This window comes from Callithrix jacchus, chromosome 11, assembly GCF_049354715.1.
Source record: "Callithrix jacchus isolate 240 chromosome 11, calJac240_pri, whole genome shotgun sequence".
Classification (NCBI taxonomy): domain Eukaryota; kingdom Metazoa; phylum Chordata; class Mammalia; order Primates; family Cebidae; genus Callithrix; species Callithrix jacchus.
This window is the reverse complement of record NC_133512.1, coordinates 40,638,381-40,665,414: the sequence shown is the minus strand read 5'-3', so window position 1 is coordinate 40,665,414 and position 27,034 is coordinate 40,638,381. Positions and strand designations below refer to the sequence as shown.

The 27,034-nt window shown below is 32.6% G+C and overlaps 1 protein-coding gene across 20 annotated transcripts in view; it reads right to left on the bottom strand.

Annotated features, from left to right (window-relative positions):
* Positions 1-27,034, bottom strand: part of SNX13 (sorting nexin 13) — a 199,788-nt gene that overhangs the window by 64,390 nt on the left and 108,364 nt on the right. For 7 of the 20 annotated variants that reach the window (XM_078342622.1, XM_035253700.3, XM_054237208.2 and 4 more), the window contains 7 exons: positions 22,964-23,001; positions 18,999-19,068; positions 14,819-14,991; positions 9,338-9,445; positions 7,967-8,077; positions 2,792-2,953; positions 994-1,065 (listed from right to left, as the gene is read on the bottom strand). In XM_078342622.1, the coding sequence (XP_078198748.1) occupies positions 994-1,065; positions 2,792-2,953; positions 7,967-8,077; positions 9,338-9,445; positions 14,819-14,991; positions 18,999-19,068; positions 22,964-23,001 (734 nt within the window). The remainder of the gene's footprint in view (positions 1-993; positions 1,066-2,791; positions 2,954-7,966; positions 8,078-9,337; positions 9,446-14,818; positions 14,992-18,998; positions 19,069-22,963; positions 23,002-27,034) is intronic. The other 13 variants (XM_078342628.1, XM_078342621.1, XM_078342626.1 and 10 more) reach the window with 3 other exon arrangements.

Sequence of the window (27,034 nt, the reverse complement as noted above, 5' to 3'; positions counted from 1 at the left end):
TAAAAAAAGATTTTTAGAGAAAGTTCTAGGACAGCTCTGTGACCCAGAAATAGGCACAGATTGCATGCATAGCACAAGAAAACAACCTAGAGAGTAGATGACAATGCATTACATGTATCTGACAAAGAACTCACATTCAGATTACATAAAGCACTCCTACTAATCAAAAGGACTAAGATAGACATGCCAACAAAAAAATAACAAAAGGTCTTGACAGACACATAAGACAGGACATTCAAATGGCCAATAAACATATGAAGAGGTGTTCAACATTTCAACAGCTATCATAGAAATGCAAATTCATATGAAATACAATGAGAATAGCTAAAATTAAAAAGACAAAATACTGAGTATTGGCAGGATGCAGAACACTGAACTCTCATGTACTGCTGGTGGCACTGTAAGTGGTACAATTTGAACAAGTACTTGGCAGTATCTACTATAACTGAACTTATATATATCCTCTGATACAGCAGTTTCATTCCTAAGTATAGATCCAACAGCAACATGTACAGATGAATGTTCATACTAGTAGTATTCATTATACAACAAATAGATTGCACTATATTTACAAAATGGAATACTATAAAGTCCCAAGAATGAAGAAACTACAATCACACAAAACAACATGGAAGAACATCACAGTGCTGAGCAAAAAAAAGCTAGACTTCACAGGATATGTACCTTACAGTTTCATATACAAAAAGTATAAAAGCAGAGTAGAAGTTAGGATAGTGATAGTCCTTGGTGGAAGAGAAGGTCCTAACAGGAGCAGAGGATGAAGGGCTTTTCTGGAGCAATAGTCATGCTGTTTTTTGCTTAGTGTTAATTACATGGGCATGTTTAGTTTGTAAGAATTCATCAAGCTTAACACTTATAATAGGTGAACAATAATGATATATATATATATACATATTACACTTCATTAAAAAGTTAAAAAGATATGCCGAGTATGACTTAAACTAAACACTACCAAGAATAAAATTAACTTACATTATCATCAAGTTGAGCAGCAACACGGCGATGTTCAGGGTCTGAATCGGTCTTCGGAATTAAAGGAGGCACCTAAAACAAAAACCAAACCCACAATGTAAGCACACTAAAGCAGATAGTGAAACAACACAATGATAAATCTAAATGAGTTTGATTTTTAATACAATATATAAGCAAAATTTAACAATCTAAAATTGGAAACCAAATATACAGTGATTATTTCATTACCAAAAAGTTTTTGTCCTTTACAAAAGAAATGACTCTTGAGTTGTAAGGAAAAATTATTTCGTCAAACTCCCATATTTTTTTTTAGAAGAATTCAAAGCTAAGAAAGGTTAAATGACTTGAAAGCCAAAAGTCACGCACCACATAATGATGTTTGGTTCAACAATACCACAGTGGTCTCGTGTGATTATAATACTATATTTCTACTGTATTTTTTCTGTGTAGATATATTTAGATACACAAATGTGAACCAATGTGTTAAAATGCCTACAGTATTCAGTACAGTAGTATGCTGTACAGGTTAGTAGCCTAGGAGCAATATGCAATACTATATATCCTAGGAGAAAAGTAGGTCTGTGGAACTTACACATACATCTAGGTATGTGTAAATTCACTCTATGATGTTCCCACGATGATGAAATCACCCAATGACACAGATCTCAGAATGTATCCCTGTTGTTAAGCAATGCACGACTGTAGTTAGTAATACTGCCAGGAAACAGAGCTCCAATCTTTCTTTTTACCATAAAGAGCTTTCGATAGTATATTAATATGTTTAAAAAATTAACAAAATGTTTGAATGGAAAGAAGGACAGAAAGATCACTATTAGCTGAAAATCACTTGTTGGCACAGGAAGGACTGTCAAGACCATCTCAAGTTACTGGTGACAACACAGAAGCCTAGAAAAGTTCCGTGTTTTTTGTATGAAGTCATGAGTAATGAGCAGCCGAAGTAGGACTAAACAATCCTGATTTCAGTGTTAGTATTGTTCCTCCCAAATAGAAACAAAAATGGGGCATGAGAGAAAGTGTGAAAGTTAAAAGAAAAGTATGATTTACACAATTTTAGAAGTGGCCTCTTACATTAAAGAAAACCTGTTTACATACATTTCCCCTACATTCAAGCATGATTTATCAAGTACAAAGTTCTAATAGCTATATGTTTCATAGCCCTGACTATGACTTCAAATAACTATGCCAAAATGATTTTTAAAATATTAATTAAGAATCCAACAAACTACACAGTATCTGTTAATGTAATTTAAAAAAATCTCCCTGGGAAATTCTTCTATGACACGTAGAGGTCTATAACCAATAATGCATGACCACAGAAATTGATCGTTAATGATGAACTTTTCTTCTCTTTGATCTGGTAATCATTCTATCATGTAAAACAGGAGAAATAAAACTTTATGCTTACTGAGTGAATACTAGTATAACTCATTTGCACAACAGCATTTGTTTGCTACTAAATTTAGTAGCACTTTATGATAAAAATGGCATAATGAAATAAAACAAGACAAAGAATGTTAACTTTACTAACTTTAAGTTTTTGTTTTAAATGAATTTTAAAATCCTACCATAGCAGAGATTAACAAGTAACTAGATTTATATCCATTTCTGGTAAGAATTTTTTCTCTTTAGTTTTTTAATTCTTTATGAGACTAGGTGTCTAGCAAAGTTTGGAAAAGAAATAAGGTTAGGGGAATAAGGTAAATCCAGCCGAAATTCAATACATGTTAGTTGGCTTAAAAATAGTTTGCTTTAGACATTACTGAAAATGTCTTCTTACCTTAAAAAATGATTGCTTTATGTCTTGACCTAATCTTTCTGACATTTTGCCCATGTTGTCTGACATTTTAGTCATTCCCTCTGCCAAGCTATCAGGAAGGGATTTAACTGCATTTGAAACATTCCTCATAGAATTGCGCAGAGGATTTACAAAAGTGTCCATCTAAAGGGAAAAAAGATATTATATCGTGACTTTATTGTACCAAAGTTGTTATCCAAATGATAAGCCTTGGAAAATATACAGTGCAACACTGGAAAAATGCAATAATGTTCTAGTCTATATTATGTCATTACATTTTAAAAGTACAGAAATGTTGTCTTCACTGTGTCTTAAAAATGTATTTTCAGCTGGGCAGAGTGGTTCATGTCTATAATCCCAGCACTCTGGCAGGCTGTAACAGGAGGATCACTTGAACCTAGGAGTTTGAGACCAGCCTGGGCAACACAGTGAGACCTCATCTCTAGGAGAAAAAAACAAAAAAAACAAAAAACGCCAAGCATGGTGGTACACACCTGCAGTCCCAGCTACTGGGGAAGCTGAAGCAAGAGGATGGCTTGATTCCAGGAGTTCAAGACTGCAGTGAACCATGATCACATCACTGCACTCCATATACTCCAGCCTGGGCAAAAGTGAGACCCTTGTCACAAAAAACAAAAGTATTTTCACATATACATATATGATTTAAAAATCTGATGAGGTTATTATTAGAAAATCAACATAAGCTTTGGCTGCCTTCTTATTAAAGAAATTTTGAATGAAAAAGTTTTCCATTCAAAATTGTATGGAAAAAAAAGTTTTCTAAAACAGAAACTGATGCAACTAGAATTAGCCACTATATACTTCTGCCAAAGCTCAAGGCAACAACTGGGAATTTTGAGTTCATACTGAACAGAAAACAATCAGGTAAAATAAATAGAAAAATGAAATAACTAGTATTTATGATTTATTCTTAAAAAATAATTTTAGAATACATTATATGTGCAATTAAAATCTACAGAGAAAATCTGAAGTTCATTACAAAGAAGGAAATGAGACACTGCAAATCAGACATGTAAACCATATTTTAGTAAGGTGGAATAGAAAAACTGTAAAAAGAAATACAACTAGAGATATAAGAAGAAATGCAAATCTTTAGTGACAGAAGGAAAAAATTGATATATGGCTATAAAATGTAAAATGATTTCAATTTATAAAAAAAGAGATGTCTAAAGAAACCACAGTAACTGCACATAGGACTCTCTGAGAGATTTTTAACAGAAACAAAGAAATCAAAAGCCACAAAACCAAAGTCATACAAAACTACAGGAATATCTTTCAAAAAATGTTAAGCATCACAAAAGCTATCAGGGAAAAGAAATTATGTTTCATGCAAAAAGAAAAAAATGAGTAACAGTAACAAAACTGAACCTCACTCTTTAGTAATCACAGCAATGTTAAAAGATGAGAAGAAGACAAAACTCCTTCACGCTAATTATATTTTCGTGGCTTCCATCAAGAAAAACTAGAAAAGGTAAAATGAGTATTAATAAAAAGTGAATTTCAAGGTAACTGTACAAAGGCTGAGAGTTTTGGCTGGTCACTCCCTGGCTTAAGCTCAGCCAATAGTACCACAGATATGCTTGATGGAATTGTCCAACCCTAAGAGGGGCACTGGTAGAGTACAACTCAGAGTAAAACCAAAGTACAGAAATTAGCTTGAATAAGGATTTGAAAAACACAACTACTGGTGGAGAGAAACAAAAAGATAAAAAGATGAATTCTCATGTGTGGCTAATTCTTGTGTGTGTTTATGCATACAATGCACATGTGCATGCATGCATACACATGTGTAATTCTAATTCTATATCCTGTAGCTTTTGGTCAACCAGAACAGTTTGTTCAAATTAATCAGGACATAATTTGCAACACTGTGGCCTTTTCTTTTAAATGGTAATTAACATATAAATAAGCTAAGCAATGAGATCATAGTACAGAATTCTAAAGAGAGATAAGCATTAAGGACAATACAACATTTAAAATGTGCAGCTTGAGGAAACATTGCCACCTCTCTAAGTCACAGAAGAAATAGTATTTCAGAAGCCTAAAAGGCATAAACTTCAATTTAACCCCCAATCTGAGTTACAATCGTGTAACATCCTCAAAAATATTTTAGAAATTTATACATCTCACAGTTCACAGCAGAAACCTGAGTTTAGCTATTATGAATTGGTTAAATGAATACTATCTCACATGGTTATCTAGGCATAAGGCTGTACTACCATTAATACTCAAAGAGAAACTAAATCTATATAATGAATTTCCTAATAATTAAAAATAGTTTTCTGTGCAGCATCCCAGAAGTACATAAGCATTTTTTTTTTCCTAAAGGCAAAGCCCAAGCATTTGTATTAGGAGGGAATTGGGGTAAGAAGAATGAAAAACCTCTATAGGTGACTCTGCTGCTTAACCATGAAAGAAGCAGAATTTCATAAGCATAAAAGCAGAGTCCATTATTGTATGAAAACATTTCCAAAAACAAGATTTGTTTTAAAGAAGATTTTTAGAAAAAAAGAAAAACTTTCAGATGATCATATACAGGAGTAGATAACAGACTGCTAGCATAAGCGTACACTTAACTGTCCATACACAGATACTGTGTATTCAATTACTACCCCAGCTGAGTTATTTGTACTGTTAACAACATAAACACAATGGTACTTTAACTTAAATTTACATCTCCAATTTTAGCTTAAAATGCCTTCACCATGATACAAAACTGGATAGAAAGATACTGTGAGCAAAGAGGAAAGCTACTTGTGAGCCACTCTTTCTAGGAATGTTCCACAGATTTTCCAAAGCTGGGACTCATTGTGTGACCAAATTAACGTGTTATGAAGTATTATTTCTTAAGTTCTGAGCAGCCACTGATAAAATGTTTGGAGATGATCTTATTCAATAGCTATTAAATTTCCAGTGAACTATAACTAGGCGAAAAATATTAACCTATCATTTAGCCAAAAAGGAAATATAGCCAGAAATCTCAAATCCTTGATATGCATAAAAATTATTCTGACACAAAGAGGCCAATATGACCTTGGTTATCGCAAATGTGGTTTATGAAAAACGTATGTTATTGTAGAATTCCAGAAATGAATCAGAAGGATGGGTAGACTCCATTACTAATTTTAAAAATAAGTGGTATATAACTGTTTGGACATACACATGTGCTGTTGTTTGGTTAAAAAAAAGTATACTTTAATATTTCTTTTATCTCCAAAAGCTGTTATCCATTTATTAGTTTATCTTAAAATGGATACAACCTTTAAAGGAGAAGAGACACATAAACATAAAAAACACAGAAGACTAAAATGCATCTCTAGTGACAATAAAACTACTTAAAATTGGAATTTAACTCTATCACTTCAATCATGAAATACACAGATAAGCACCATACATTTTTCCCCTCCATTATAAGGGCCACACCCTGGAACTTGTTATTAAAACAAAACACTAACTTAGAAATGTTATTAGGTTGGTGCAATAGTAACTGTGGTTTTTGCCATTATTATTTTTTTAAGGTCCAAAAACTGCAATTACTTTTGCACCAACCTATATAATCAAAAATCCTAAAGTAATCATATGAAAGTTTTTTTGTTTTTCTTGAAACCGTCTTGCTCTGTCACTCAGGCTGGAGTTCAGTGGCATGACCATGGCTCACTGCTGCCTTGGCCTCCCAAGTTCAAGTGATCCTCACACCTCAGCCTCTTGAGTATCTCGAACTACCATGCCCAGCTAATATTTTTTATTTTTTGTAGAGACAGGGTCTCACTATGTTGACAGGGTCGCACTATGTTACCAGGGTTAGTCTCTAACTCCTAGGCCCAAGCAATCTACCCAACTCAGCCTTCCAAAGTGTTAGGATTACAGGTATGACACTATGCTTGGCCTGAACTTCTTATAACTGTTAATTCTTAGTTATTTTGTATTAATTTCTTAACTTTTTTTTTTAAAGTTGGTCTTTTTAGGGGGACGAAGAATAGTGAGAAAGTCCTTGTTCTTTTTACATTGTCATTCTGAGATAATTTCAAACTTATAAAAAGTGATAAAATACAAAGAGTGGTACCAGCTTCCCCCCCACTGCTGCGCTCCTGCTTCTATTGCTGCTATTACTAAGAGCAAACATTTATTGAGAGGTTTATTAATTTTCCAGGCACTGTAATATAAAGAATATTGCATTGAGTCACATAATACTCTAATGACATGTAAATCTTCATTTCTTAGCCAGGCACGGTAGCTCACACCTGTAATCCCAGCACTTTGGGAGAGTGAGGCAGACAGATCACCAGGTCAAGAGATTGAGACCATCCTGGCCAACAAACTCTGTCTCTACTAAAATGTACAAAAATTAGCTGGGCATGGTGGTGCGTCTGCAGTCCCAGCTACTCAGGAAGCTGAGGCAGAATTGCTTCAACCCAGGAAGCGGAGAGTGCAGCTAGCCAAGTTCACATAACTGCACTCCAGCCTGGTGACAGAGCGAGACTCTGTCTAAAAAACAAAACAAAGAAAAAAACTTCATTTCTTGAGTAAACTGAAATACCAAAGGTTCAGTAACATGCTCAAGGTCACAGCTAGTAAACAGAAGAGCAGGGATTTGAACCAAAAGGCTGCCTGATTTCAAAGCTTGTGTTCTTACGCCTAAACTATCCTACCTAATTTAAACACTTATTTACTGTCTTATCTTACCATTTTATTCCAAGTATGGGTCTTAAATCCTATTTTAAATTATTTAAAATATTTCCTATATAGAGATTTTTCTCAAGAGGCATACTTTCAGAACATATCCTATTTAATATTTTTATCATTATTCCAAGTAAACAACATTTCCTCTCAGCATGAAACATTTCCCTTTACAGATAATGAAAATCTTGTGACTTGTCTCAGGCAAACTTTTCTTAATGTACCATTTCAAATTGTTTTTTTCTTCCTTTCATGCGTCTGCTGAATTATAAACAACATGTGAAGACAGAAGTTCATACGTAGATGTTCCTATCAATAGCGATAAACATGCTGAGGAGAACTTAACAAAATTCCTAGTTTTAAAACACACATACAAATCTAAATTTATTTTCTTTTATTATAAATAAAGTAAGAAAACAGACCTTAAAAAAAACCCAATTAAATGGTCTGCTTACTTACCTTGCGAGCAAAATCCCCTTTTCCTTTACTGTAGGCTTTGTTCTCAAGGAAATCATATACATAGTGCGCTAAAGCCGGGGATGCCTTCATCATTTCAGGAGCTAATAGTAACTAACAGTAAAAAAAAGATTATCTTAAACTAACAGGATGCTAGAGATTAACTACTGTTTATAATTTTAGCTCATAAAAAATGTATAGTTAAAAAATATTGATTTATATTTTTAAAAATCCAATTACACAGTTAAGATAAAGTCACCACTAATTTTACAACAATTAACAGTCTGGTGTATATATCTTCACCTCATCTATTTTGACTTTCAGTGTATCTAATGTGAAAGTTGTCCAAATATATTTACTATTCTATTTTCAGATCTTATAGCTTATACTAAAAAGATCCAGGTTAGAAAACTGTTGTTATTTGCATAACAATTCTAGAGTTAACATTAAATAAGCTGGGCAAGGTGGTTCATGCCTCTAACACTAGCACTTTAGGAGGTTGAGGTGGGAGAATTGCTCAAGCCAGGAATACAAGACCAGCCTGGGTAACAAAGCAAGACCCCATCTCTATAAAAAATTTAAAAAATTAGCCAGGAACAGCGGCATGCACCTGTAGTCCTAGCTTCTCAGGAGGCTGAAGCAGGAGGATCCCTTGAAAGCAGGAGTTCAAAGTTGCAGTGAGCTATGACTGCACCACTGCACTCCAGCATGGGTGACAGAGCAAGACCCTGTCTCAAGACAAACAAAATAGTATGAAATAAAATACATAAAATAATCCAAACAAAAATAATATGAAATAAAGTACATTAAATAATCCAAACAAAAACATTCAAGTGTTATATGGAAGCCCTCAACAAACTACTGCTTTCACACCTGCTAATATAACAAACAACATTCTAGCTTAGTTCCTTCAGTGGAACAAGTTTTGACATTGAGTTTATTAACTAAGAAGTATGTAATACTGTGACATTTAAAAGATACCTTTATGTTAAAAGACTTTTTTTCTTAAGAATCTTGTAAATAACTGATGCAGATATTAATGAAATTATAAAGTAAGCACTTAAAAAAAAATCAAACATTTGACCTATGTCATAAAAATGATGTCAGACATTTAGCTTTAAGCCAGGAGAAGAGAGGCATTTGTATTTATCTAAACACAAACAGGCAAAATCCCTAACACTAAGTGTCTAGAAAACTTCTAAGTTAATCATTAAACACAGAAATAATGTTTATAAATTACTAAGCAGACTGCACGTCACATTTGACATGCTGCACAAAGGTGGTTGTTACCCTGTGATCACAGTAAAAACATTCTGCTATACCTGTGTGCTATATTAAATGAAAATCTGTGGATAAAAGTAAGTATGAACTTACCTGCAAATATGCATTTAGATCCTTTTTTCTCTTTTCTAAAAAATCTCTATCCATATTATTAAAAGTCTTTTTTCCAGGAAGCTTCAAAATGCTTGATAGACTTTCAAACTGTAAGACAAAATACATTTAGTAGCACGTTTTATAGAGACAAAAGAATTTCCAAACTGATTATTTCTCTACAAATTATAAACATCTTCAAAAGATAATTTTGCAATATACTAAGCAAAAATCAGAAAATAAAAAACATTGTCCAAATATGCTCAAAACACAGTTCTAATATTATTTATTTTAAAAGTATTTTAAATCAAGAATGACAGACTTGCATAAATGATGAAGATGAATATTGACCAATGGGGTTTCATTTAAAATTCTCCCTCATGTTGAGATTGTTCAAAATTTTCATAATAAAAGGTTTTGAAAAAATATTTTCCTTAATAAGCCTTGGACCAATGAATAAAGTACTAGCAAATAAAAAGGCAAATTTCAAAATATAGATAGTAGCTAATTAAAATCCTGTACATATACAATTATAATAAATATTGATACCTTTGCCCCATCAACCCCATTAAACATAAACTCATAGATTACAATAACAACAAAAAAAATTAAGAACAATTTTATCTTTGTAAAATCACAAACACAAAGTAAATGTGTATACCATAAGTCTAGTACTTACAGACTTAACATTTGGCTGCACGTTCAAGGGTCCATCACAGTAATCTATAATGCCTTGCTAAACCACAGATTTTTAACCATGCTAGCTGCTAAAATAGTGTAAGAGCAAAGTCATTTAACTAGTGACTGTACGTGATCAAGAGCCTAGTACCTGAAATTTCAAATAGCCTCACCATTTTTCCCATTTGATACATATCCTAAAGTGAAACAAACTTTTTAAAACAGTATTTGTTCAAAACAACCACATCTCTGTTAAGAAAACTAATTCTTGGTGCAGAGATTAAAGAGAAATAAAAAGTATTAGGATAATATTCATCCCCAAACTGGAAGACTGTGATACATTGCTAAAGTAAGGACAAATCTAATGGCTGCTTAGAGCTAAAATTTGAACAAGTTCATTATATGTTATACGTGAAAGGTAAAAAGTGTTTTTTTTTGTTCCTGTATTGGTAGGAAAACCAAAAAAGAGTAGAGGCAATTTACAGAGAAAACATTATACTATAGCAGTATTACCAAATTCAGTGATTCACGAAAGTACTAGAAATGGGTCCTCCTGAATATCACATGTCAAAAAATTTTGGGGGAGCAAATTTACTTTTCCAAGGTGTCCTAAGATATTTACTCCAATATGACCTATCCACATTATATTAAACTACTCAATTTTAGAAAATATGTATTTTTTTCTAGCATTACCAAGTCTTGTGGGCCTGTACTGTATTTCCTCAAATTCATGTTGAAGGCCTAACATTCGGTATCTCAGATGGTGACTGAATTCAGAGATAATGCCCATAAAGAGATGACTAAGTTTAAATGAGCCCCTTAGGATAGGCCCCAAACCAACCTGACCAGTATCCTATCAGAAAAGAAAATTTGGACACACTAAGAGACAACAGGAATGCATGCATATAAGGAAATGGCTATGTAGGGACGTGGCAAGAACCCTGCCATCTACAAGCCAATAAGGGAGCCCTCATGGCAAACCAAAACTTGTCAATACCTTGATCTTTGATTTCTAGTCTCTGGAACTGTAAGAAAATAAATTTCTGTCGTTTTGGGCCACCTAGTTGGTGGTATTTTATTAGGGCAGCCCTACCAAACTAATATAAGGAAATATGACAGTACCCATTAAAATAGCAATTTATTTCATAAACTTTAAAACATTAAGCCTTACTAATAATAGAAAAAAAAATAACAGTTATTTTCCTAAAGCCTAATAACTAAAACATATTCCTTCTTAAGTTGTCTGTCTGGTAAAGAAACATAAATCACTAACAATTTTCTCAAACTATAAAAGTGAGGGAGAACATGCAAAAATTTATACTCTGTATTAATTCATCATAAACTTCTATTTAAAAGATTATTTTGAAGAACAAGCAAAAAATTGCCCAATCCCTGAATAGTAATATAATTCCCTCTGCCAAAAATTCATGAAAATGTTTTTTAAAGGCACATAACAAAATCAGAAATTCACCAAAAAGAACTAAAATAAATTATAAGAGGATTTTAATGTTTACAAATAATTCAAATACTACACATAAATCATGGACATTCTAAAATCAAAGATCTTACTTTTCTACATTAAACACACCAAGTTTAGAATCCTAATATACTGATGGAAAATTCAAATAACAGATTTGAAATTTTGTATTAAAAGAACTCAAGATTTGTTTATCATAGGTGCACATTTTTACTTAGTTACCTTAATGAATAGTTAATGTTATTAACATTGAAATCATTTGTAGTTTACCTATACCTATGTAGATTTCACCAAATAAAACAGAAATGCACAGTAGTGACTACACTACAAGCTCTTAGAGCCAAGGACTTAGTTTGCCTTGTTCCATGTTATATTGCTAGCACAAGAAAAGTACCAGACACATAGGAAAAATTTAATAAATATTTGTTAAATTAATGAATGAGCAGTTCAGGCAATTTCCAACATAATGTCATTTAACATTTTAATTATTTTGTTTTAATCCTTATACATCTCCATAAAATATCAAATAAGATTATTCACATTTTTAAAGAAAATAAACAATAGCTCATACATTTAGTTTGTTTTGTCTGTATGTATGCATGCATGCATGCATGTATTTATTTACGGAACAGGGTCTCACTCTGTCACCCAGGCTGGAGTGCTGTTGTAGAATCTCAGCTCACTGCAACCTCCACCTCCCAGGCTCAAGTTATCCCCCCACCACAGCCTCCAGAATAGCTAGGACTACAGACAGGCACCAACATGCCCAGCTACATTTTTGTATTTTTTGTAGAGACATGGTTTGGCCATGTGTCCTTGGCTGGTCTCAAACTCCTTAGCTCAAACGATCTGCCCACCTCAGCCTCCCAAATTGCTGTGATTACATGCATGAACCACTGCACTGAGCCTTGGAAAAATGTCAGATCATGAAAGCACATAAACAAAATGAAACTTGTTTTAAAATAATTTTACTTTAAAAGTTCTATGCAGTTACTATTTATTCATGTTAACTGGCTGTACTGTGACCCACTGCTGAATTACAAGTCATTACATTTTTCTTTCATTATTTTATTAGGGATTTGAGTTTTAAAAATATAGATAAGGCTGAGCTAAAAGGCAAACACCCTAAGTCTTATTTACAGATAGCTAATATTTTACTAAAACCTAATTTTCATTTAAAAGAGGAGCTTTTAGTTTCTTAAGTTCCGTGAGCAATTTAAATAGGTAATCACAACTACTGTGACTTTATAAGAAACACACACACACACGGGGGGAGGGGGGAAGAAACACCAAGTCAAAACACATCCATTTCACTTGCACTGAGCTGTTTGAAAAAGAAATTGTGCTGTATCAATTTCATGTAACTTTTGGTGCTGAACTGAAGGGGGAAATTTCTGTATGAACTATCCTCTTAAAGTTTTCTTAAAAGGTATGTTCTTCATTTACATTTGTCAACATATAAACATAATGCCTACAGTTATAGTCCAGAACATTTAACTTAGGGAATGATTATTCCTCTTAACTAGAAAGAAAATTACAACTATTTACTCAAAGAACATTTCATATTCACTAAACTCTCTTTAATTTGCAAGTAAATTAACCTGTAAATAAATAAAACTACTCTTACCAATTCAAACTATTTTTTAAATTATCATGTTTGGTTAAAGTATAAGGATGGGAATAAAAAAGATATATGAGCTATATGCTTTTAGAACAATATCAAACAGGTAATTTTTTTTTTTTTTTTTTTTTTTTTGAGAAGGAGTCTCACTCTGTCACCCAGGTTGGAGTGCAATGGCGTGATCTCAACTCAAGGCAACCTCCACCTCCCAGGTTCAAGCGATGCTCCTGCCTCAGCCTCCTGAGTAGCTGGAATTACAGGTGCCTGTCACTATGTCCGGCTAATTTTTTGCTTTTTTTTGAGACAGAGTTTCGCTCTTGTTACCCAGGCTGGAGTGCAATGGCGTGATCTTGGCTCACCGCAACCTCCGCCTCCTGGGTTCAGGTAATTCTCCTGCTTCAGCCTCCTGAGTAGCTGGGATTACAGGCACGCACCACCATGCCCAGATAATTTTTTGTATTTTTAGTACAGACGGGGTTTCACCATGTTGGCCAGGCTGTTCTTGAACTCCTGACCTCATGATCTGCCTGCCTCGGCCTCCCAAAGTGCCGGATTACAGGTGTGACCCATTGTGCCCCATCCTCAAATGGGTAAATATTTTTAAAAGTAAAGCAATTATTTCTTCAATCTGGGGCACAAAATTATTTAATCTCTGCAAACAAATCAAGCTAAACATGAAGAAAGGTTATATTTGACATAAGAAAAGAAGAATAGACATGTCCAAAGTTATTAATTTAATTTTCTTACTAATAAAAAAGTCCTTTTAATATAGGCTTCAGAAGTCAACATTAACCTGTTTTTCATCACTTTAAAGCTATTAATAGTTTATCTCACTCTATCCACAAGATATTTTAATAAGATTATCATGGTGCCAACTATAGATTTCTCACTATCAAGTTAAAAAAGATATTTTCTGATTTCTTAAGTGGTACAATGTCATTGCAAAGCTTTAGTTCACCCAATCAGATGTCACTTTTAACTATGATTGGTTTAATACCAGTTGTATACCTTAAAACCCTGAATGAATCGAGGACTTTTTAAGAGTTAAAATAAGTTTCATAGATCATTTATTCCATTTCATCAAAGATCTTTTATTTTTTTAGGTTGAGAAAATATTTAATTAAAAAATACGACAGGGAAATAATTTCTTTAGATTTTTTTATCTTTAAGAGTTCTTTTAAATTACTTCTATAAAACAAGAGGGTTGTATTTAGTAAGAATTTAAAATATGATTTGGTTAATATTAAATTGATTTTAGGTTGTGATTCAAAGTAACTTCAGTGATATATCAAGGATTCACTTCACCATTACACTGCTAGATGAAGTTGCCATTTAAACTAACTTCTAGGTTTAAATTATGCCTTCAAAAACAAAAGCACAAAATGTCCTACAGCAATCCCCAACCCTACTTTCAAACTAAGCCCAAAAACTCTGAAAAGCACAATACACACACACACACATTTTAAAATCAGAAACACGTATTCATTAATTTTCCAAGATATTTTTACCCTTAATATTTTGTCACTAGGACTGATAAAGTGTTCAACATTTATTACTTAAATGCTCAGATTAATTCTAAAATTTATGGTGATTATACCAAATATTCTTATCTTTTTTAAAATTAATATCTAAGCATCCTCAGAATTATTTGTAATCAAAATCAAATCAAGAAACAACATAAAATGCACAAGTTTTTAAAATTTATTACCTGTTCAGTGATTCTCATGTGGAAGTCATGGAAGTCACTATAACGACGATAGGTTTTCCACATTTCCTCACTGTTTAGGTTACGCCGGTGTACAGTGATGGCATATAATGCATATGTCTTGCCATGATCATTACAAACTCCTGCCACAGCATATGGGTCATAGTCAGCATATACTAATCATTTAAAACAAAATGAAGAGGAACAAAAGACACAAAAAAGGAGGAAGACGAAGAAAACAAAAAAGATAATATGAAATGAAGAAGAATCTGAAATGACAGACTGAGACAAAAGGATGTTCCCAAAGGAAAGATTCCCATCCTCCATGCTCACATCCGTAAGGTATTACACATAATGGCTACAATACAAAATAAACTAAGTTTAGTGTGACACTATCAACCACAAAGCAGTATCTATTACCAATTCTCTCTTCCAAAGAGCTTTATGTTACCACATCACTACATCATTACATTACTACATCTAATATACCTCAGAGTGTAAAATTAGAATTTCTTAAATTTAATATAGAAAAAAATAAGTAAGATTTTGTACTAGCCTTCACTCTTCAGTTGTATTACAATTAAAATCTTGTCAACTAAACAGCAACAGCCACAGGATAAGATTTATCTTCTGGCAATTTTACTTTTCTTTGATAATGTTAAATAGTTCACAAGTCCAGTTTATTCTGGGCATTTTTTTTTGCCAAAGCATTTACCTATTAATTTGCCACATACCAAGCAAGTCAGGTAATCTTTAAAATCAAAGCCTGTTCCCATTTTGTACTAATCTTAAGTAAGGAGATCCACTTCAAATACTTTTCTTTAACTTGTCTTTCTGATGTTCCATTTCTTTCTCTTTCTGCACTCTAGAATTTGGTCTCCAAAAGTTGAGTCTCTTCTCATCTTTATCTGGTCTATTTCTTAATCTATCCTCTGACCTTAATTTCAATCACTGTATTTTTTTATCTCTAGAATTTTAATTGGTTTTCACAGTGTTTATTCTTGTCATAGGATTTCTTTCTAGGAATATTTTTAACATACTTATGACTCAGTCTGTTAAGACTGGTATCTCCAAGTTCACAGGATGCAAATTATCTGCTAGTTCTGTTGGCTTTCTCTTGTTGTGGTAACTATTTCTTTCTGTCGCTATTAATTGCTTTCTGTCGCTATTAATTGCTTTCTGTAAGCTCATTTCCAGCTGGTTTTATTTCTCCCTGGGTGTTCTGAGTGCCCTGGGCTAGAGAAACATTCACATTGAACAGAGTGAAGTGTCACCACAACTGCTGGTCAGTGGTTCAGAAATAATTTTAATACTAACTCTCTAGCTTGAAATTTTGTGATACATAATCACTTGAGGACAGCTATATCCAGACATACCCATGATGGGATGCAAGCTGGGCTTTCAATTTTTTGTGGTTGACAGACACCATTTCCAATCATGATCTTGACATTCTTGCTCTTTCTACTGAAGGTAGGCTAAGTTTTCCTAGTTCCTCTGACATCAAGCTGCCTTTATGACACTGGGATTTATACAAAGGACTTTGTTCCAGCTTCCCACAGCCTTGGCCCATCCTGCCTCTTCTAAACTTGAGGACATGAAAATGCTACCTACCAAAATCAGGACCAGTCTTTATGCTATATGAGCCCCTTGCTTTAACATCCCTTCAATTCCCTAAATTTATTTTTCCTCATGGTCTATGGCACCTGTAGATTTCCCTTTTTTGCTCTTCTTGTAATACTGTTTTCAGCTTTTCTATGTGTGGAAGGCAGGATTTCCCATAGCAGTTCAGACTACCATACTAACCAGAAGTCTAAAACTGATCGTGTAGTAATAGATTACACATTGATTCATAATTGTGAATAAAAGTCATCAAGTTTTGGGGCTAAATATTTTGCTATTTTGTGTATAACTGCACAGAATAAGTTCAGTACAGTTTCTTGGTAAACTAATAGCATAAAAGTTAGAACCCTCTATTGGCAAGAACAGTTGGACAGAAACTCTTCCCAAACTTTCATAAAAATGTTACTAACATTTGTATTTTCTTTTCAAAATTGTCTTTCATTCCCTTTCTATGTAATATTACTGTTTCTGAACTACAAAATGTACGCCTAGAAATACACTTGGACATCTTGCTCTGTAAGTAGCACTACTAATCACTGTTCATCTTGTCCAGTTATCTTTCTCTCAGAGACTTATACAAATCAAACAACACAACACTTTTTAATCATGTTAGAGAACCACCATTTCTCAATGGAGTTAGCATGGCAACAAGGGAATGGTTTTTATCAACTGTGTCCAAGATAGGTTTGGGAAAGGAAAATAGAAAGCAGAGGCCAATTAGGCAGCTAACCATCATGAATTAAAAATTAACAAGAATAAGAAGAATGGCAGGAAATGAAAAAGGAGAAGAAATATAAGAAAGCATTCGAAAAAAGAATAATCAGGACTTATCAAAAATCCATAGGCTTGGAAGATCACCCAGGGTGCATGCACCATAGGAAGAACAATGAGGTAATTATAAAAGAAATGCAGAAGATATCAAGGTAATTTGACTTAAAGGAAGAAAAAGGGGTTACAGTTATTGGTTTTGTGAAGATGGTGATTTATCTAGAAGGATTTGTTTTTATTAATTAGGCCAATGTTACTCATAGCAGGTGATCTGCAAACTATTTGCTAATAATTCTTATTCTGTAAAAAAAAAAAAATAGCATCAGAATGTAAATCAACTTTATTACTAATCATACTGTTTAAGTTAGCCAATACTTTTTAAAGCAAGACTTCTCAATGAAGGAAGCAATAAACACACTAGACTACCACTCTTGTGTGTGTACTGCTTCCTTGGACTGTTCTTTCAATAGCAATGGACTAGTCTATAATCTGCTACTTTCTGAAACAGAGATGTTGAAGACACAGGATCTAGAACCAAAGAGACTCTGAAGTCCAATTGGTAAGATATGTATTGAACCAACAATCAAATATGCCTATTATGCATAATTACCAATGTAATTAATTAGTTCCATAACAAGCTTACGAGTTATGTATTATTGTTATTATTACCATCCCATCTTACAGATAAGGAAATTGAGATACAAACAAGGAACTTACTCAGGTGTACCCAGCTATTTTGTTTTAAACTAGACCTTAATTTTAAATAGCTCACCCAACTATTAATTGGAAGAGCTGGGGTCTCTCAGCCCAAGCAATTCAGTCAAAAAGTTGTACTATTCACTACTATACTATGCTGCCTCTTCAGTGTTTGTATGAGTTTGTCAGGCAGAAATAATTTCTTAAAATTGCCTAGCACAGTGCTCCCATACATTTTAAGAAGTTAATAAATACTTGTTTTATTCCAGAAATCTGGCAGTGAACAAATGTCAATTGAGACTTCAGTTCCAGTGAAAAGAAAAAGGAAACAAAGATCTATTTTTAAAAGATGTAAGTTAATGTCTTCTAAACTATACTATACTATAAAATCTCTTCAATGTCTAAAATGTAAGCATAAAATTGAATCAAGGTATATACCTCAGTATGTTTACACTTCAGTATATAATATGACAAACAAACACACTCTTATATTCTAAGAACAGTGAGAGGTCAGATAAGAAAACTGTCATTATTTAATACTCATTAGTATTCTCTAATAACTCAATGGCATTGATGAAAACTGATAATTTTTCCTGGGTTTACTAACAATTCTCCATGTATTCTGAATGATCATAAAGTTTTAGAGGTTTCTCACCCCATTCAAGCACTTCTTGAAGTTCTACGAACTCCTATACTGGGGGGCTTCATTTACCATAGTTTTCTACCCTGAGTGCATGTATGAAAACTAATCCTGAACTAAGATCACTCCAAAAAAAATTTAATGAAAATTATACAGACAGTTACCAGCCAGACCCAAGCATCAAAGAGGGAAAGAATGGTTTCAGAGTTTATTAGAAATGGTAAAACACTTAGAATATAAGCATTTTCAAATGTTGATACTGACAATCTTAGAGAGATCAAATACCCAAATACATAAGCACATAAATATAATAGAATTTAATGAAAGACATGCCGCAGAAGAAAAGTAAAAAAAATATGACTACAGAACAAAAAACATGGTTAGTAAAAATACATGTGAAAAGTAATTTAGGGATAATAAATAGTTTTAATGCAATAATTATACTTCAAAGTCTCTTACCAGTGTCTGAAATGTAGGCATGAAGTTGTACTGAGTCATCAGAAGATACATTTGAAAGGTCATCTAAAGACTGAGAAAAAAAAAATCAGGATACAAATTTTTAAAAATTTATAGGAAAAAACGTGTCAAAGATTTCTACATCATATAGGCATTACAATTACTCATTTACATGCATGTAAACTATATGTTATTTCTATACCTCCATCCCCTCCACACACAATAATCTTTTCTATTTAGGCTAATAGAAAAAAAGCAAAGATTAAGAAACAGTAAAGCCAAATAATTTAGTAATAAACAATATATTAGATTATTTCATCCTTAATTGCTTGTCCATCTACTGTCACTTGTTACTTTTCAATTGTGGTCCTTATATGGCAAGAATATCTAGATAAAAATAAGTAGATATATTCTTAACATTTATGTTGAAATATACCAGAACCAGCTCTGTATTTTTTAACTTAATACTTTTGTTAATTTAGAAATAATTTTTAAATTTAATTCAGATTCCTTACCTATAAAATGAGAATACCACCTAAGTTACAGAATTATGTGAAGATTAAATAAGACATATAAGAAATTTAGAAAACTAATATAACAAATGTTAGCTATTATTCTGATTATTTATTAAATGAGGTGACTCAATAGACTATGATAGATTTTAAATGATTAATTTTCAAAAGCAATTTCATAAACAAATATCTATTGAGTCAAAATAAATCTTTTATAACTACAGCCTTTGGGTCTAAACTTTAAAATGTTTTTGCCACATATACATATATACACACATACATAAAAAGAAACACAATCATAAAATGAAAGCAGACTGTAGAGTTAACATGGCAGCCTACAACTGCTCTGCTTAGAAAAAACTGCTTCCGGAATCTGGGAACTTAAATTTAGGGAAGATTCCCAGCATTCCCTAACAAGTAAGAGTGGTTTACTATACCTAAACTATCTATACAAGAATTGTTTATGCTGAACACCTGTTTTCCTCCTGGAAGTCTGGAATTCTGATATGTGCGATGTATTCTGCCTCTGATAGAAAACCTGTACATTTAGTCTCCAGTGAGTTTTCTGGTGGCAACATTTTACACATGTTGTCTTGCTGATTTTGCTTTACAACCTTTCATGGTAAGAAATTCTAGCCGTGAGTAAGTCTCTGGTGGGTCCTGTGAGTTTTCTTAGCAAATCACTGAGCCTGGGAGTGGTCTTCAGGACACCAAACATATATAATCTAGACATATTTCATGTATTTACATTATTCACATGTCACATATTCATGTTACATAATTCAGATATATTTCACACTTTAAAAATAATAGAATGTGAATGAGCTTTTGAGTCCTAATGTAATATTATTATTACTAAAAAAGTCATCTAAATGACTTAAATGCAACCATCCATATGACACCAAGTCACTTAAATTAAGGCAACTGCATTCTAAGAAGGTAAAAAAAAGTATCTACTAAAAACAGATTGTTAGGAGAAGCAAACTGTGATAATTCTATAGAGACAGAATTACAGAGATTTTCTGCAGATAATCCACAAGACTTTATACAGATAATACACAAGACTTCCCTGGTCAACTCAAATGGCAAAGACATCAAATTAAATGAGATCTAGTCCATGCTCTACTACCAATACCTTAAGAGACTTTAGCCATATCAACTACTTTCTCGGATTTCAGTTTCCCAATGGTAAAATGGGGCTAATACCTGTCCTACATCTCTGTCAGGACACACTGTGAATGAAAATACTTTAGGGGGAAAAAAAGAATGCACTTCTTTTTACATGCTCAAGAAAACATTTTAATGGAAATAGCATAACATTTACTTCAACATTTTTATTTGAAAGAAGACTCAGAGGAAATGGAATATTCTACCAAATTTATATTACCTACTATAACTTCTTCTGTTTATAAGCCAGCACAGGTAACACAATCTATTTTTTTAAACAAAGCATTATTAATAATGGTAACTTTCCCTTGTACATTAATATTTAAAATGCTAAATGTATTTATCTCTTTAAACATGTTAGCATCTCAAACTATGCAATCCAAAAGTCGTTAAAAGGCTTTGTGGAAAAATGTCTTTTTATCTCATTTAAAATATGCAATTTGTAAACACTGTTTTTGTTACATATAATGAAAACTTTGGAAAAACATTAGTTACAGTTATAGTACACAAGTAAATATCAAGTAAATTATAAAGTTACAATTGGTAAAATAATATTTATAAAACTACATTTGATTTAGAAATGTAAGAACTGATTACTTAAAAGAGAACTGTGATTTCAAAACAAGTTCATTGATGCCATATTGAAATAAGCGCGATTTGCAAAGTACTCAAGTTACGGTTTTTAAACTCCTTGCAAGGAAAGGTGTTTTTTTAACACTATGACAGAAATTGAAAATTCAACTTTACTATGATAGTTAATCAAACACAACCATAATGGCACTAACAGAAATGCTTATAATTTACCTATAAAGCTACCAACGGCAAATGTACAAAACACCAAGCACATTAAACATCTCCTTTGTTTAGTATATTGGAATAAACTATCGTGATCTAGTTTACAATCTTAAGCTACTTCTAAAATGCAGATATTCACTAAAATTTGCCTACATGGTCCCACTACTTAAAAGTATGAAGTAAATAGATTAACAGGAATAATAAAATACTCCAAGTCACTGACCTCAAGTATGACCTTTTTTTGATCCAGAGACTATTCTGGTTTATATTAAAATGTGACAAGAGATTTCTCTTATTTGGAAAAGCATTTATTCCAGACATGGAATAAAGAAAAACAATTTTTTTACTAGTGTTTAAACATTTACACAAGCACTACAAATGTGAATACTAAAAACTTTCAAACCAAGGAAGAGTTTTGTCACATTTGGAAACTCTGCTGTATAATGAACATTATTTTTAACACTTCCTTCAAGCTCTAGAAGAAATTTCTTTTTGTTTAAAGCTCTGGACTATAATAAGGAAATGGTAATAATACCAAATGATTTAGGAAAATATTTTAAAAGTTACAAAGTATCTGACAATCCTATGGCAGATTTGCTTTAGTGTTTTACTAAAGGTTATAATACAGTAACAAAACATTTACTCAATAAGGTTATTTTAGAAGTAAACATGGTAGTATAACTAACACCTAAGAAAAATTACCTGTAAAACATTTAGCTATTACAAAAGGTCTAAAACAAAAAGTAATGCAGGTAGGAAGAAAAACAAAACAACACCTTACCTGTTTTCCCCCTCCCATACCCAGCCAAATTGAACTGAAACCTTTATAGAGCACTAATATTTCCTCCCAACAGAATCTCAGAAAATAAGTTATTCAATGACAAGGCTCAATATATAAGTGAACTGAAATGTTCATTATTTTAGGCTTTACCCTGAATATATAAAACGCCAATGACAGTTGAGATTCTAAAAACATGTCATTCTAACCTCTAATCATAAATATGTAGTTGCTGTAAAACTGTCTAAACTGATAAAAAAAAAAAAGTTGTTTACAATGACCTTAATTTTAGTATAGAATTTAAGAAATACCTCTTGGTTTTTGGTTATCCCTACTAGTTTTATATTTCTTTCTAAATACAAGAGGAGAAAAAACAGATTCCAATATAAACATTTGTGTGTCACAACCTTATTGCCTATCATAGCACTAGTCAGTAATTTAAACACATAAATATTGGAACAGAAAATAATGAAATCAATTTATTTATAAAATGCACAAAAGCAATTATGCAGGTGTAACCTAAGCCAATTTTTAAAGTAAAGATAAAACATTTTTAAGTTCTAATTCATAGATACCTCATATGTGAACTTAGCATTTCTTTAAAAGCATAGTAACTTTTTACAATACTAAAGGATGATTTGGGGGCCTGTTTATATATAATGTATTTACCTATGTTAAATCACTTTCATAATTAAAGTACCCATAATAGTACTTACCAAATTTATGCTTCCTGTAGGAGACCCATTAAAAGATTCTGCAGGGGGGAAATTCAACTTAGTATACAGCAAAAAACTTTAAAATAGTTCCTTTATCTAAGGTTCAAACACCAAGAATGAAAGTCACATAAGCCAAGACACAACATAACAGTAAAAAACAAAACAAAACTGTGGAATTTACTCCCTAAAACTTGATCCCTTAAAGTTCCATGCTGTTGCAAGCCAGACATTTAAATGACAATATAATATGTACCTGATAGCTGGGGAAAAAATAAAAAGGCATTCGTGTTCAGGAGAGAAATTATTAAATGTTTTTATTCTCATGGTATCAAATTAAGTTGTGTAATACAATGTAAGCATGAGGAAAATACTGCAGAATGAGGCCCATTAAGAAACATCAGCACTATTTTGTAACTTCTGTCTCACCGGATTAAGAAAGATTACAAATAAAATCAGTCTGTAGTGTGAGGGATAAAAAGACTTATTTTTAATAGGTCTATTAAGTCCTCTTATTCTTGTTGGTAGATTTTCTTGAAAACACTGGAAGTCCAGATTTTTACATCAATATATAACTAATAGACAGAAAGACACTTAAAACTCCATATGCAATTTCATTTAATTAAAAAGCAACTAGGAAAAATTAATGTTAGAGATTAAGTCAATTTTAGGTTATTAACCTTAATGTCAGGTAATAATCTTTTCCCTTAGGTTGTATTATAAATTTAAGAAAATTAAGTTACTAGTTAAGGTGTTCCTTTATTAAATACATAAATCTATGGTAAAGCAATATTCACATACAGTTTAAGGTATGGTTTCTAGCACTTAAGAGACTATTTATGAATTTGGTTCTCCAAATAGGTCTTCAAAAAAAAAAACAAGACTGTATTATTTCTACAAGGAGGCAGCTGATATTGCCTTCTAAATTTATGGTAAATGCTAAAGAACATTTCTTGGTTCTTCAGCCCTCTGGTAACAAAAAACTGGGAATTGCACCTAGGATTATCCCTTGGTGATACTTAAAATGAGTAAATAGTACTCTATCCTCTTTATTCAATTATATGCTATATGCCTCCTACTTCTTCTGTGGTCTGCCCATCTCTTAAATCTTCCCACCAAAGACAAGTCAAGTTAAAGGAGAATTTGGGAGCAAAATAAGGTAGAGTTTACTTTCTTGATCAACAATAAGAAGATCCAGAAATATAGTATAAAATCAATCTTGGTCCACATTTAATCAAGAATTTGATAACTATCTAAAAATATTAGAAAACAAAAGAAAACAATGTTCAACATGGGGGGAATAATGCAAACAGCACTATTTTGTAACTTCTGTCACACTAAATTAAGAAAGATTACAAATAAAATCAGTCTGCAGTGTCAGGGATAAACAGACTGATGAAAATTAAAAAGGAAAGCATACTTCATATAATTTTAAAAGACTGTGAGACCTTCTTTTAATACAGAAGAAAATATCTACTTTTAAAATAATTCAATAACTAAAAAAAGTAATCATGAATAGAGAGAAAGGGCAAAGGAAGAAATGAGGAGAAAAGCAGAGAGGAGAGACAGTAAGCACAAGCAAGCCATCCAGTTACTTCTCTACCTACTGTTAAGTTTGGTTAAATAGGAATGAAATTTCTACTTCAGCAAAGAAAAACCACCAGAGGATATGGTACTATACCATATGATAAGATGTGGTCCATTAACTTTAGGTTCAACTGTAGAGTACTTTTTAAAAACATCAGCTACTCATTAATCCCTAGATTAGACAATTATTTCAGAATATCTAAAATGCAGTCAAAATTTCAGAATGTTTAAAAAATACATGTAGTGCTGAGTAGATTAATTTTAAAAGTCAGAAAACTAACTTATAACAAAAAATGTGGAAAGGCCTATTTCTGATTAAACAATCTTATAAAAAGGTAAATCAGTAATATTACTATTTGAGAAAAGTAAACCAGTGGACTAAAACCTAAACACTGACAAAACCAAAAAGCTAACAGTTATTTTAATAATAATGTTTCATATCATACCCATCACTCCATAAGCTTTTTTCAAATGGTTTCAAAAAAAGGGATAGGTAATTTCACAGTATAAAACTCATCATTAAGAAACAAAATATTAGAGAGCAATATCCTGGAAAGACAATAAGATATGTAAGTATATAATCTCAAACAGCAATCAATGATTCAAATGTGAGGGGTTACTCAATGACTGACTATAAGAGAAGCATATTTACTTCAGATTAAAACCAGTTCCAGAAAATGTACTTCATGTTCTAAAAAAATACAGTATATGATTGAGATTACTTATCGTTTGCTTCCAATAGTTGTATTGAAGAGGACAGTCTGGCTGCAAAGATATGAATGGAAGCTAAAAGTCCATTTAAAAGACTGGAAGAGTTCTTAAGTTATAGGATAAAAAATTAATTCCATAGAATATATTGCTACTATCACCAGTTTAAATTACACATTACTTAGAAGCCCATATAATTAGGTGGTTATGACTCTGTCTTCTCTGAGTCATATAGCAATTCCATTTCATAAATACTAAGAAATGTCTAAAATAGATAAAATTAGTTTAAACAACAGAAACTTTTATAGTAGTCATTTTAGGATGGTTAGTTGACACAGAGTTGCTATTGCAAATTTCATAGTAGCTCTATAAAAGAAGATTTTTCAACAAAGATAGTAAGTACAGATATATATTATACAACAAACTAGAGGTATATTAAATTTTACTATTCAACTCACAGAGAAAAAATTTTTTTTTTAAAAAACTTCCTTTATGCAATCAAATGCAGTTAATAGATTATTTCAATTGTACACATAAACTTGAAAGAGTATTAATTTAAAAACCCAAGTCATCAGATACATAATCAATTTAAAAGTTATTGGCTGGGCACGGTGGCTCACGCCTGTAATCCCAGCACTTTGGGAGGCCGAGGCGGGTGGATCACGAGGTCAAGAGATCGAGACCATCCTGGTCAACACGGTGAAACCCCATCTCTACTAAAAATACAAAAAATTAGCTGGACATGGTGGCACATGCCTGTAATCCCAGCTACTCAGGAGGCTGAGGCAGGAAAATTGCCTGAACCCAGGAGGCAGAGGTTGCAGTGAGCCGAGATCATGCCATTGCACTCCAGTCTGGGTAACAGGAGCAAAACTCCGTCTCAAAAAAATATATATGTGTAAGTTATTAAATTTCAAATGTAAATTTCAGTAACTAGATTTCTTAGTTAATTAAAAAAAACAAAATCTCACTAGTATAGACAGAAGGATAGGAGGTGGAGGAGAGGAGAGGCTGGGAGACTTCCATAATAGCAGTATTTTTTAAAGCAGGGCTCACTATCTAATAGCTCTATTGCATTTCTATTCCCAAGTGTGCTTGTCCATAAAACCTATTCATAAGTGGTCATAACTGAAGCACTTTCTTAAAATATTTAGATGTCTTCTATTTACATTTTATTGACCTTATTCATTTACTTGGTAGAACATACCCGCAAGTTCTTCAAATCCTAGATATTTAATTAGAGTTTAATAAATACTTCTGAACTGAATCACAAGTAAATGATAATTGGGCCTAAGATTTTGGAAACTTGTGTTCTAAGGACTATGCATCCCACTATTCTTATATAACTCAGTATTTACTAATTGTAAGATTTATTTATTGCTGAGGTTAAATGAGGAAACTGAGGCAAGTCTAAGAAAGTGAGAAGTTAATTTATTCAGCTCCCAGGTGAGCTTCAGTGGTCCCAGGGAGGGCCAGAGAAGTTGCGCCTGGCTGTTCAGGGCATGGGGTTTTATGGGGAGGGCAGGCAATTGATTGGCTACTGGGGAAACAAAGAGAAAGCATTTCTATTGGCTGTGGAGGAGTAGGAAGTACATAGAGTTAAAGTAGGAAGTATATGAAACTAGCTGCCATTGGTAGGCAGGCAGGACCTTGGGTAGGTGGGCCTTGACTGACTACTGGGGAAACAAAGAGAAGGCATTTCTATTGGCTATTGAGGAGCAGGAAGTACATGGAGTTAACGTATGAAGTATATGAAACTAGTTGCCATTGGTAGGTGGG